The 13294-nt window shown below is 39.7% G+C and overlaps 1 protein-coding gene across 1 annotated transcript in view; it reads right to left on the minus strand.

The window, feature by feature from the left end:
* RFTN1 (raftlin, lipid raft linker 1) overlaps positions 1–13294 on the minus strand; it is a 189670-nt gene that overhangs the window by 34828 nt on the left and 141548 nt on the right. The window contains 1 exon segment of the mRNA XM_026708274.2: positions 8678–8793. Within this exon segment, the coding sequence (XP_026564059.2) occupies positions 8678–8793 (116 nt within the window).

The raw sequence follows: 13294 nt of genomic DNA on the forward strand, positions 1-13294 counted from the left end.
TTCTACTTAGAGACAAACAACCTACTCTCTAGCAAACAATTTGGTTTCAGAAAAAATTATCCTGTAACCTGCAATTCCTACACTGCGAAAACATATGAACTACACAACTCAATCAGGGCAAATCAATAGACACAATTTACATAGACTTCTGTAAAGCTTTTGATTCAGTGGTACACGACAAACTACTTCTAAAACTAAAATCTCTAAAGCCTGGCATCTCCAGACCCCTGCATAATTGGATAGCTGCATTCCTGTCAAACAGACAACAAATGGTCAAAAGAGGGAGCACCCTATCAAATCCTCCTGTTAACAGTGGTGTCCCCCAAGGCAGCGTTCTAGGACCAACTCTCTTTATACTTTACATAAATGACCTTTTATTAAAAGCATTTGTGTTCTCTTCGCTGATGATGTAAAACTATTCAGCACCACCGACAATGCTGCTATCCTTCAAAAAGACCTTGACTATGTATCAGAATGGTTAAACAATTGGCAACTTCAAATCTCAACAAATAAATGCTCTGTCCTACATATTGGAAAAAAAATCAGAAAATAAAATACAAGCTGGACGGGCATGACCTTGTAGACAACCCTCACTCTGTCAAGGACCTTGGAGTACTCATCTCCAATGATCTAAGTGCCAGAGCCCACTGAAACAACATTGCCAAAAAGGCATTAAGAGTTGTTAACCTAACCCTGTGTAGGTTTTTTCCAGGTAATATTGTACTGCTAACTAGACCATACAAAACATTTGCTAGACCAATTCTCGAATATAGCTCATCTGTCTGAGAAGAGTCCTCCACTCCTCTACTTGCAAGAGAATACCACCAGACTTGAAATTTTAGGCTGAGACAACTTAGAACTACGCCGCCTTTGATCTGACCTAAGCGTAGCACATAAAATTATCTACTGCAATGTCCTACCCATCAATGACTACTTCAGCTTCAACCACAACAGTACACATGCACACAACAGATACAAACTTAAGGTAAACCACAAACTTGATTGCAGGAAATATAACTTCAGCAACAGAGTGGGCAATGCTTGGAGTACACTACCTGACTCTGTGGTTTCTTCCCCAACCCCCCCAAATTTTAATCTTAGACTGTCTACTGTTGACCTCATACCATTCCTAAGAGGTCTGTAAGGTGCGTGCATAAGTGCACCAGCGTGCCTACCATCCCTGCCCAAATGTCCTTTTATTCGTATCATAGATATCCCATAGTTGTAGCATGCCCAACATATATATACTATTATTTTTCTACTTGCATGCAAATTTTAATTTTAATACCTCCACATTAAATGCTACAAAGAAAGTTAAGTAAATATATATCTGAATTAACCTGTGTAGAAATTATTGCAAACCTTTTTATATTGTTAAATTGATCCAATATTTTCTCATATATATTTTAGCAAAATTTAAGAGCATTTTCACTAAGGTTTTATATTTTTTTAAGTCTTTAAAATGTATGCATCAAAAATACAATGGAAAGTTATTTTTATCCAGACTGTTGTTTACTTTCATACCAACGATTTAGTCCAAACATCTTATTTAAAAAGGTGTGAAAAATGCTCCTTATATTCAAACTACAGTATTTCCAGTGACAGACAGAAACTGCTGCCAAACCACATTGTTTTATCTACCAGTGATCTATGCAAAAGTTGACATCTGGCATTTTGAAGATTTTCAAGGTAGGGAAACACATGTGAGGATTTACACATAAAGAAACCACATACTATATGTATACAACTTAATAGGTTCAATTTTTAATCTATATTGAAAGAGGGGGCCCCAAAGCCACAAATGCCTCATTTTCTCCTTCCTCCTTTCTATTTCACTCTGGAAAATAGCAAATAGGACCTTTGAGAAGATTGAACTTCACATCACCACTGGCCCTCCTGTTACTCAGAGCTCCAACTGTCTGGCTGCAGACATCAAACTGTGTTTATCAGGCCCACAATCCCTATGCACTTAACAAATATATTTACACATCTAACACTGAACTGAGGATGCTTTGCTAACTGTGTATATGACAAGTGCAGCCTTTCTTTGATTCCCCATAGCTGAGGCCGGTAAATGAACTAATCTGAAAGAGGCATTTGACATAAGCTTTGCTGACCTAATGACAAAGGCAGAACATTGAATTGTTTTCATGGAAATTTTCCACTGGAAGGTGGAAAAGGTAACATAAAACTAAGGCTCTAGTTCTTGTGGTTTTGAATATAAATATGAATTAAAGAACATCATTAAGCATTTTATTCTGATATAGAACTGTGGCCTATTTGGTTGAGAATGCTGTACTCTGGGTTGGCAGTGGCTACCTATAATTCTTCTAATCCTGTGTTGAATAGTCAAGTACTGAACCTGGACTGTCTCTCTCTTTTTTTGGTAGTTGTGGAGAAAAATAAAAATAATGGTAATAGTTGCCTATTACCATTAATTGACTATGGGCAAAATTGTGGGGTATGATCAATCTTTATTTCTCTAAGGTAGAACAACGTATTGTACAATAGATATTATACCTCAGTTATTATTCTGCTTCATGAAAGTTGTATGCTCTTCCAGTCTGAGCTATATGTTCCTTATTTAAAAATAATGTAAGTCTGTTTTCCACAAAGGCTTGGCTGAAAATATTCTTTGCTACTTCTGTCATCTAGAAATAGCAGGGGCAGTGCCAGCATGATAAGGGTAGATCTTGAACAGAAGATCATGCATGTTTGAAATCATATTTTCTTTGCTAGATCCCCAAACATTATTTCAGGTCATAGAGGGACATGTATGTTGACTGAAACAGATTACTCCTGCTTAAAGGAACATCACCCCCTGTTATTCCTTTAAGTTTATGTGTAGAGGGTCTCATAGTTTTTCCTTTCAGAATCCCTTTGATTTGCATGTGTCAGCAGGCCATGTGGGGCATTAAATTTCCAGAAAAGCAGATTGGAAGAATCTCTTCAACTTGTCCGGAAAGCCTTCTTATTTAATCCACAGGGCCAAAATGCTGAGGACTTCAGTCTCCCTCACCCCATGCCAGCATATCAATTGTTGCAGGTGGTAAAATAGGAGTAGAAAGCCCCCATTCTTCTCGCAGATCAAGTTCCTACAGATAGATAAATCTATGACTTTAGCCATCTGTCAAAATTTGATCCTGCTCTTAGCATCAGTTTACCTTTAGGAGAGATACTGGATCTTTTTTTTAACTGCAGAGAAATCCCGCAACCTTTGTACCTTATCTTGACCTTCAATTAACTTTAGAATAGCACAATTCACTTGCTTCACATTAAGATAGAATAAATTTAGATGGGCTTATTTTGTTGTGCCTCATAGAAGACAGCATGTTACATCTTAACCCAGCTACAGAGAAGGGGCAAGGAAAAAAAATCCATGATTGTGCCATTTTATTTCTTTTCAGTGTAAGATGGGTAGAGAGGCTGTCAGGCTTTCAAGATCCTGTTATTATAACCTTTCACAACAAAGTAGAGTTTCAGTAATCCATGTGATTTCTGTTTCCTGATGCAAAGGAATTCAAGGCCAAATTTAAACTTGTTCTTCAGAGATACTTCAGGAAGAATCATCATGTTATTAGGAATAACATAGGTTACCTAACGTAGTTTGGGTAAAATAATATATATAAACTATGATTGTAAGTTTAAGTGTGTGTCACTTTAAACTGCAAAGCATGTAATTTTGGGTGCGGTGTGAAACCACCATAAGAGGGAGCAAGAGAACCTGACGATTCCCTGACAATTACTGGATTGCATGGATTGATGGTTTGTTAACTGCGTGTTTCCCCTACTGCTGAGTTGCTGAAGGAAGAGAGGAGTTTTTGACTTCTTCATATCTCTACTGCAAGGAGATATATTACTGGACTGATATTTGTAAGTTTACTGACCTCTCTTTTTCGACACTGGAATTTGCAACTGAATAATCCCTGGACGGACTGAACTAGTGAATGATATATGGACTGTTTGACTATGCTATAACTCTTACTGGAATAAACTATTTAATTAGCACTGTGTATCTGTTTTACTGAGTGTAAGCTACAAAAACGTTTATCTCACATATTTTGCCTGCCTGTCTGACTGCCGTGCAGATTCTGCTAGGGTGTATCCCTAACAACCTTCCTACAGTTCATCGGGCCCCAAGTTGATTAGAATACTGATGATATTTAGCACCACCACTAACAACAACAATACAAAGGCATTCTAAAAGACTACCAGGAGCTAGAGAAAAGCAAGAACCATCATTTGTATCAAAATTCAAGCAGCCAACACTTGGCCTTAGAAAACATCAATCTTTCTTTCTTGGGGTGAAACAAATTAGGTTTAGGGAACAAAAGGACATGAAGCTATGACAGGGATCACTCTATGAAAGAAAAACTGAAAGAAGAAAAAAGATTTAATGCTAAATCACATAAAGCTTATTGGAATTAATAAAATCTGACATCTATAGAACTGGAGTAATAAAGAAGCAGGACACGTGTAGCTATTAAAAGCCATATATATTGCAGTTTCTTCTAAATAACTCAGCTGTCTTACATCCTGTTGACTGCTGGCAAGAATCACATACTGTGGCAGCTGGAAGGTTTACATTTTTTGCATACTGACATGTTACACACATTCAGCGAACTATGATAAACATATTCCTGTTGCTTACAGTTGAGAAGCTGCTTTATTTGTAGAAATAAAGCATGCCAAGTTTTTTTTTGCTTTTGTTAAAATGACAATGGTAATGCCCATTCAAATTCAAAGGAAGGTCATGTTGTTGAATTAAACTGCATACGAAAATGCAACTTGAATTACATATCTCAGACCATTCAGAAAGGAACATTTTAAGGTCTGTGTAACTCTTATGATAACGATTCTAAGATGTGCTATGAGTTTCATACCCACATCAATATACAAAGCAAGTGAAAAGCTAAAAGAAACTAACATTTAATCAAGCCTTCAGTCGACTGCTACTAGTAGAATTAGGAATGGTCAGAAGGCAGATTTTATCCACATTTAGCCATTGTTTGAATGAGATACTAACAATAAATCTATCATTCCAAATTCCATCATGGAAGAAAAGTGCCATATTAAAAAACAATTCCACAGGAGTATGAGATCAACGACCTTGCTAAAGCAACATCACAAGAAACCAGTAGAGCCACAGCTCCTGGAGCAAGTAAGACTGGGTCCAGCAGCAGTTTTGGAAACAAGGGAGGTAAAAGAAAACTGATAGACTCTGTTTGCTATCTTCCCCTAAATACTAAAATGTGTCATGAAAGAAAGTGAATATATGTGTCCCAGGATGATGCTGCAGGATCCAATCTGAGCTGGTCACCAAGAGCAGAGGTTAACTTCTGCTAGCGAGAAGTTCCCTAAGGATGGGCTCAACCACAAGTCTGAAAGCTCAGAAAACTAAATCTCTGATCTCAGTGACCAACCTAGATTGAATCCTAGAATCTGTCCCTACATTCTAGAAAACTAGACGTAGTAAAACTGCACAAATAAAGTTCTACAATATTTTAAACAAGAGAGATGCCTGTGCTCAGAGATATGTAACATTGAAACCTACACCTGACAGTTTTCCCATCAGTTGGCAGTTTTACAGGCAACACTAATATGCTTTTGACATTCCTGCAGTAGCTTCTTGTACTTCTTATCTATTTCTATTTCTATGGTTTTGAACCCCAAATTCTGCTGTGCCTTTACCCTGGATTATTTGATTTACAGTCTTCCTGTCAACTGATTTCATTTTTACTTTGGACTCTCCCTTTCCAGGGCTTAAGCTTGCAAATTGTTATTAATGCTTGCAAAAACTAAGCAGTTCCGTCTGAATGATGGACTTCACTGGATAGAAAATTACCAAGAAATCTCAGGATGGTACATTAGACTAGGATGTGTTTTTAAAAATGAGAATGTTAACAACTTCCATGTTGTTAACAAAAAATAGTTGATCGTGACTCAAAAGAGACTCTGTTTCTTTGATTCCTATGAATTTTCTTGTTCATAGGACTGGAGTTTAGAGCAAGACACTGACCTAAAACCAATATGTAACCAGGGTGATTGACATAACATTAAACAACACTCCCCCCTCTTTTGATATTCAGCTCCTAGTTCCATCCAGAAACTAGGCCAAAGACTGAATAATGAAAACAAAATTTTTGCAATAGATCCAAACAAATAGGGATTAGAACTTGGCACAAGCTTTAACAGAGCAGCCAAGAGATGCTATCTTACCAACAACAAAATAGCCATGAAGTCAATTTAGTAGGACTGATCCAAACAGTAAAGAATCTTTATTACTATAGTTTGAGCTTATTTGGACAGTGAAGATTTTGCAAGTAATGACTTCTTATATTACTATAATGTTTACAATCATGGTAATCAAATTAAATCCTGATTAGATCATCATATTTTTTCCTGAAATACTGTTTTTTGGGGGAAATCATATATTTGTATGTGTTTGTGCACTGTGTTTATGTATGTATGTTTGTATACACACACCCACACCCACTGACCTTTATGGCTCTTCAGAACTCATGACTTGGCAACTTTTTCCAGCTAGATTTGCTAAAGTGCCTCATTAAATAAAGGCTACCCTTTGAGGTTATATCTGCCCCACCTTCTTGAGCTTCTGGGATTTAAAACTGGTTCTACTGATTGGCTAGGGATCTCAATGAGACGTGCCATTTTGGAGGTGATAGTGAATTGAGAGAAGATTTTATCTCCACCCCATTGTATATTGTTTACTTCCTTGGCCATATACCGTATATACTCGAGTATAAGCCGAGTTTTTCAGCACATTTTTTGAAAAAAAAACCCTCGGCTTGTACTCGAGACAGATTCCCTCTGAAAAAAAAAATGGTGTGGAGCTCCGGAGCTGGGCAGCCGTTTCCCTGCTTCCGTGTTTCCTTTGCAACTTGTAAGCATGGGGGTAATCGGAAGCAGAAAAGTTCTTGCATGAGGATGTATTGTTTTTTCTTTATTTAACTGTTTTTTGGGGGGCATTGTTTTCTGAGATCTCAGAAAACAACGCGAGCCGCTGCCACCACCTCCTCCTCCCCCTCCTCCTCCCGAGCGGACTGAAAGCAGCTAGGGCTGAGGAAACGAAGCCACCTCGGCTCGCGTTGTTTTCTGAGCCTAGAGCCAGGGCGCTTTCATTACACGGCGGAGCTTCTTGTTTCAGGAAACACCGGGCGTCATTGCTGCCCCGAGGGGAGGGAGATTCTGGGCTGCGCGATTGGGGGACTTTGTGGCTGCCTCTGCTTCCTTAGGGGCGGGGAAGGGGGCTCATCTGGACCAAGGGTGAGTCTCCCCCTCAGTTTCCCCTGAAGGATCTTCCGTCACTTTCCCTATGTCTTCCCTCTGTTAAAATCCCCACACACACACACACTTATTTTCAGGCGGATAGATTTCGTGTCTGAGCATTCTCACATGACGGTGGGGCTTCCCCCCCCTAAAAACAGTTAAATAAAGAAAAAACAATATATCCTCATGCAAGAACTTTTCTGCTTCCGATTACCCCCATGCTTACAAGTTGCAAAGGAAACACGGAAGCAGGGAAGCGGCTGCCCAGCTCCGAGCTCCACACCATTTTTTTTTTTTCAGAGGGAATCTCACTTGAATATAAGCCGAGGTTTTTTTTTTTTTTCAGCACAAAAAATGTGCTGAAAAACTCGGCTTATACTCGAGTCAATAAGTTTTCCCAGTTTTTTGAGGCAAAATTAGGTGCCTCGGCTTATATTCGGTTCGACTTATACTCGAGTATATACGGTATGTTAATTTTATTTATATTTATTCTTTTAGTATTTTAAAGTTTTACATTGTTTTTATCTTGCTAAAAGGCTGCCTGGAATCAGCTGGCAGCAAGATGGGCAGTCTATATATGTAATTAATTAATTAATTAATTACATATATAGACTGCCCATCTTGCTGCTAATTAATAAATAAATAAATAAATAAATAAATAAATAAATAAGTTGTATTTACATGCTCTTTGTGTTTTGATTAGCAGCTGAATTTATTTTTTTTAATTAATATTAATTTAATTAGGGCACTGTAAAAATCTGCTTGAATATACTGCTAAAGTATAAATATTCTTAAACTTATTTTTTAATCTCTGCTTGAAAATTAATCACAGAATATAATTTTTATATATCATTTTTCTTTTTGAAAGTCTATTTAAATAAATGGCTTATTTTTGTCCAAGAGTTGCACACCTATTTTGGAATTAAGTGGGAATAAGTAAACGTTACAAGGAGACTTGACAATAAAAAGGAATCTTCATTTTTTTTAAAAAAGAGCTTTGCTTTATGAATTATACATTCCATACAAAGAAATAACAATGTAAGAAGTCTCAAGTAAATTCTGTATAAGATGATATTACTAATTTTATTCTGCACAGATTTACTGTAAGAAAGAAACACTATTTCTGAGAATTTTCTTGGCAATTATTTTTAAAAAGCTACAATAGAAATCATGATGAATGCACAATAAAAAAGTAAACATTGAAGCTGATCAACAATCACAACATTGGTGAGAGCATTAATGCAGTGTGAAATTGGGTGGAAAATGAAGTAAGCAAGATAAAAACATAATTATTTTTTTTAAAAATGCAGGCATTAGTTTAAAACTTTTAATTTCTCATTGAGCTGTGAATCAAGATGTTGGAAATAAATCAAAATGATATGCTTACATCTAAGATTGTCCACTGCTCTACAACAATAGCATCATAGCCTTGGACACTTCTGCTATCATCTACAGAAGGATCTTCAAAGATGAACATTCCATCTGTCGTGCCCTGGAAGGTATCTGTGCCGAAACAAACAAATTCTATAAACTGTACTGTTAGTGATTATCTGTTAAGAGTCTGTGCATTATTTATCACAATCCAAGATTCTTCTTACCATGTTACAAAATAATAGAAGATAGGATATATCTCTGCAGGGCTAAAATGTATTAGCATGAATGACAGTCATAGAGCTACCGTGTTTCAACAATACGGCCTCCACCAATAGGAAGGCCCAGCATGATTTCTAGGCATGAGGTGAAATTAAGCCCCGACCCCAAAATTTAGGCCTATTTAAACCATGCGTTTCCCCGCCATTTCTCACATCGTTTGTTAGAACTACACGAGGTGAAGAGAAATGCGGGGGGAAGGGCAGGGAGGGATGGGGAGAAAATTTGCCTTTAGGAGTGGCCTGCAGGTAGCCTAGGCTAGAATAACCTGATAGCCGATAGAAGCTCCCTTGAAGGCAAAGTCCCCAGCTGCTTCAGGGTGTGGCAGGGCTGCCTGTGTCCCCTCGCCTTTAGGCAGTCTCTTTCGGGCGATGGAAGCTCTCCAAATGCAGTCACCAGCCACTTCGATCAGACGGTAGAAGCAGCCTCGGGGCGAGCGCACGCACACACACTCCCCTCTCCGCGAAGCTGCTATCGTCGGATGAAAGCTCCCTTGAAGGCAGAATCCCCAGCTGCTTCAGGGTGAGGCATGGCTACCCGTGTCCCCTCGCCTTTAGGGCAGTCTCTTTGGGCGATGGAAGCTCCCCAAATGCAGTCACTAGCCACTTCAATCGGCCGGTAGAAGCAGCCTTGGGGCGAGCACACACACACATGCCCTCGCCACGAGGCCGCTTGGGCAGCCATGCCATGGCCCGAAGCGGCTGGGGATTCTGTCTTCAAGGGAGCTTTTGTCTGCCGATAGAAGCAGCCTCGCGGCTAACTGTTTCTTAATGATATTCTAATTGTTTCTTAATGATATTTAAAAATAGACTCGGGGCCGGAACCATTTCAGGGCATACAGTTGGTTCAGCAAAGATTTGGTCTGGAAGTGCAAGTGTATCTCCCTAAATGTCTCCAACATCTGCCTCTGGCCCCAACTGCACTATCTTCTTGGCCTTGAACAATAATGCCTGGAACTTATGGGATTCAAATAGACTAGAAAAGGCTGGTCTTTCAGGAGCCATGCATTCCTCCTCAGAGAAGTCAGATTCTTGTTTGTCTTCTTCTGGGGCCACAGATATATGGCTATGTAGGGATGGGTCAAGTGAAGCCCTGTCCCTCAAAGACTGCCTACTTCTGGAATGCAAAGAAGGATCAGGGTATGAAATAATAGAATATTCAGATGCCACAGATTCTGGCCTTCTCTTCTCATCACTTGAAGGCTTTCCACAATTCCCTGTCTTATTGCCTTAGAAATGACCTCAAAGTGAGCAGGCAATACTTGTTCTGCAACTTCAGGATCCCACAGGCCTGCAGCAGTGGGGGTAAAAGTTGCCTCCACCCTGGTCTACGCCTCCTAGGAGGAGGTTCCATTGACTCCTCTTGGAATGCTGTCTGGTGGACCCTTTCATAATCCCTGCCCCCTTCTAGTAGCAGTGGGTCTGCAGAAGCAGATGCCTCATCAGGGGATCAAGCCTGCAAACAAGGCCTACATGCAGAGGAGGGCCCAGACTCAATCTGTAACACTGGAGACTGCGCAGAAGAAACTGACTCATCTGGGGGTGGTGATCTGAGGCTCCTTACTCCAGAGGCACACTGGTTCTTTTCCACCTGCTTCTCCAGTGGTCTCTGCCTTCTGATAGCATCTTGCTCCTTAGACCTAGAAGGCTGTTTGGGTTCAGGGGCCTTTTTCTTTTGCCTGCCTCTTGATCTGCCCTAGATATAGAAAGATTATGTGCATCCGCCATCTTGGCTGGTGGGATATGAGCTGTAGAACTGCCCAAGGGAAAGACTGGTTCCTGGGGGAGGAAAGGGGATGAAGAGTTAGTTCCACTTTCATTTCCTACTGAGCCCCTTAAGCCCAGCTTAAACAAACAGCTTCTCTTACCTCCAAGACCAGTGAAGCACACCTGAAAGTCCTATTGCTGGGCTGCAGACATGCCCTGCCAGCCACCATAAGCAAATGGGACCTGCATACAGGTCTACTGGTGCACCACACGAGACCTCAACATTATACCTGCACTCCCAGCACTGGCAATGTGATCGAATCTGTGGCACCAGCTGGGCCTTGAATCTTCTGCCTCCTTGTCTGCAATCCAATCCTCTTGTGCACCAATGCTACCATGCGTTGGTTCTGCCCAGCTGGGTCAGGACGATTGCCCAATCAAGCAGCTTGCTGCTGCGCTACTGCACTTTGCAGCTGATCAAAAATCAGGCTGATCGCCTGTTCTGCTGCTATGTAAAACAGCTGATGCCCTTATCGGACGATCACTGCTGCCACTCCAACCACTCCCATGCAGTATGGTTCAAGCACTAGGGCCACTGCCCTGAGTGCTTCCTGGACTGGGGGCAATCAAAACCCCTCCGTATTTGCAGATCTCCTTGCTTTTGAAGACAGAATTTTCTTTCTTTTTTTTTTTAAAGAAAAGGCCTCCTCTTCCAATGTGAAGTGGAGCCCCAGCACTCACGTCCATCCTGGCTTGGACTGAGTTGAAAACTAGGCTGTGGCCTATGGTGCAGGGCGGAGCGTCAATCAATGTGCAGGCTCAGTCCAATAGGCTGAGGACTTGAGCCTACTCACTCTCTCTGGAGTCCCGTAGCCACAGAGAGGAAAACGGTGAGCGGAGCTCCACTCCCTAGATCCGAATTTTTCGCATCTGGAGGCCCTCTGAGGGCACATTGATCCTCGAGGGATTCGCTGATTAGTGGGGAAACTCTGGGAGCAACGAGGTGGAAGGCACCCATCTGGTGCGACAAAGAGGCAGCCCACAAACCTGGAGCGAAAAAGCACAGTCATCCGCATGATGGCTGACTCCTGGTTGTGACAGCCAGATGTAGAGAAAGAAGGAAGAATTAGAAACAGCAGATGGAGACATCGACAGACCTGGTGAAGCCCAGGGCCATAAAGGGAAAATTACCTAGCAGAGGAGTAAAGATCCACACATATCAATGGTGAAAAAGAAAGTGTTAGATTCGAAGGGGTGGAAGCCTCCAGGACGGGTGGTGATTTGGTGGTGAGAGCAACATTTGGAGAGAGGAGAACTTTTCAACCAAAGAAGAAAAACAGAGGAAAGGGAAGAAGCTAGAAAAACAATATAAGGGACAAATATGTGATAAGAGAGGCGTATACGACCGCGGATGCCGGGAAAAACGGGATAGTGTTGGATTGACATTTGATACGGAATGTAGTTGCTTACAAGAAGACAGCAAATAACAGGAAGGAAGGAAGCGAAAGAAAGGAAATAACTCTGTGGCCTGAAGCAGATGTAATCCTACTAAATATTAATAATACATTACTGGTGATAATTATAGAGATCTGTATAGTTATCTGTTATGCACATTTTCTTGATATATATTTATATAAGTTGTGATAATTATAGTGGAAGTGATTAGTGATTAATGAAATTAAGGCCCTGATTGATAGATGAAATATTTAACTGTTAATATAAAGTGTTGCTCTCTAATTGACATCTAATAGGAGTTCTTTAAATGCTAAGTAACATCTTAGATCATTGTATATTGTTATTACTACAGTATACTTGACCGGTGTAACATTATTACATATCCCTAAATATTTACCTACAATATAAATAGCAGATTGATATTTATATAGATAAAATGTTATAAGGACCAGAAGAAAAAATTATAGCCAAAATGTACAATTACCTACTAAGATTTGATAGGGAAGAGGAAGTAGTCAAAGGAAATGTGATAGCCTGGGCAAGAAACTTCTGTTACAGCATTCAATTAGAGGAATGGGAAAAATTGTGGACTAAAAATTATAAATTAACAATGGCCACTGCCTATAAGGAAAACCTTTATAAAACGATTTACTGTTGGCATCTAACACCGGCAAGATTGGCTAAAATATATCCAAACATGAGTCCAGAATGCTGGAAATGTAAGCACAAACAAGGTACCTGAAGCAAGAAAATGTTGGAATAAAATAAGGAATTGGTTGCAGGAAATTATTGGTCTCCAAACTGAATTCAAACCTGAAAGGTTTCTAATAGGAATAATTAGAGGAGTATTTGATAAAGAAATTAAATATATTATAACACATATATTGATAGTGGCAAGAATCACATATGCACAGAGTTGAAAACTAGATAGTACCCTCCCCCTGACAGTAAGATAATAAAGCAATGGATGCAATGGATGCTCAAACTCACATTGGAACTGCAAGATAGAGAAGATATGGAATACTATACTGGGATAAGTGGTATAATTGATTAGACAGTAGAAACAAAAATTAATGTAAATATGTATATTGACCTAAATGAAAATGTCAATGTTACAATGCTGTGAAGATTATATATGAGTTTTTAAAATGTAGAAAAGTTCAATAAAAATTGATTTTTTAAAAAAGCAATTC

Source organism: Pseudonaja textilis, chromosome Z, assembly GCF_049901715.1.
Source record: "Pseudonaja textilis isolate UNSWEBS1 chromosome Z, rPseTex1.2, whole genome shotgun sequence".
NCBI classification, from domain to species: domain Eukaryota; kingdom Metazoa; phylum Chordata; class Lepidosauria; order Squamata; family Elapidae; genus Pseudonaja; species Pseudonaja textilis.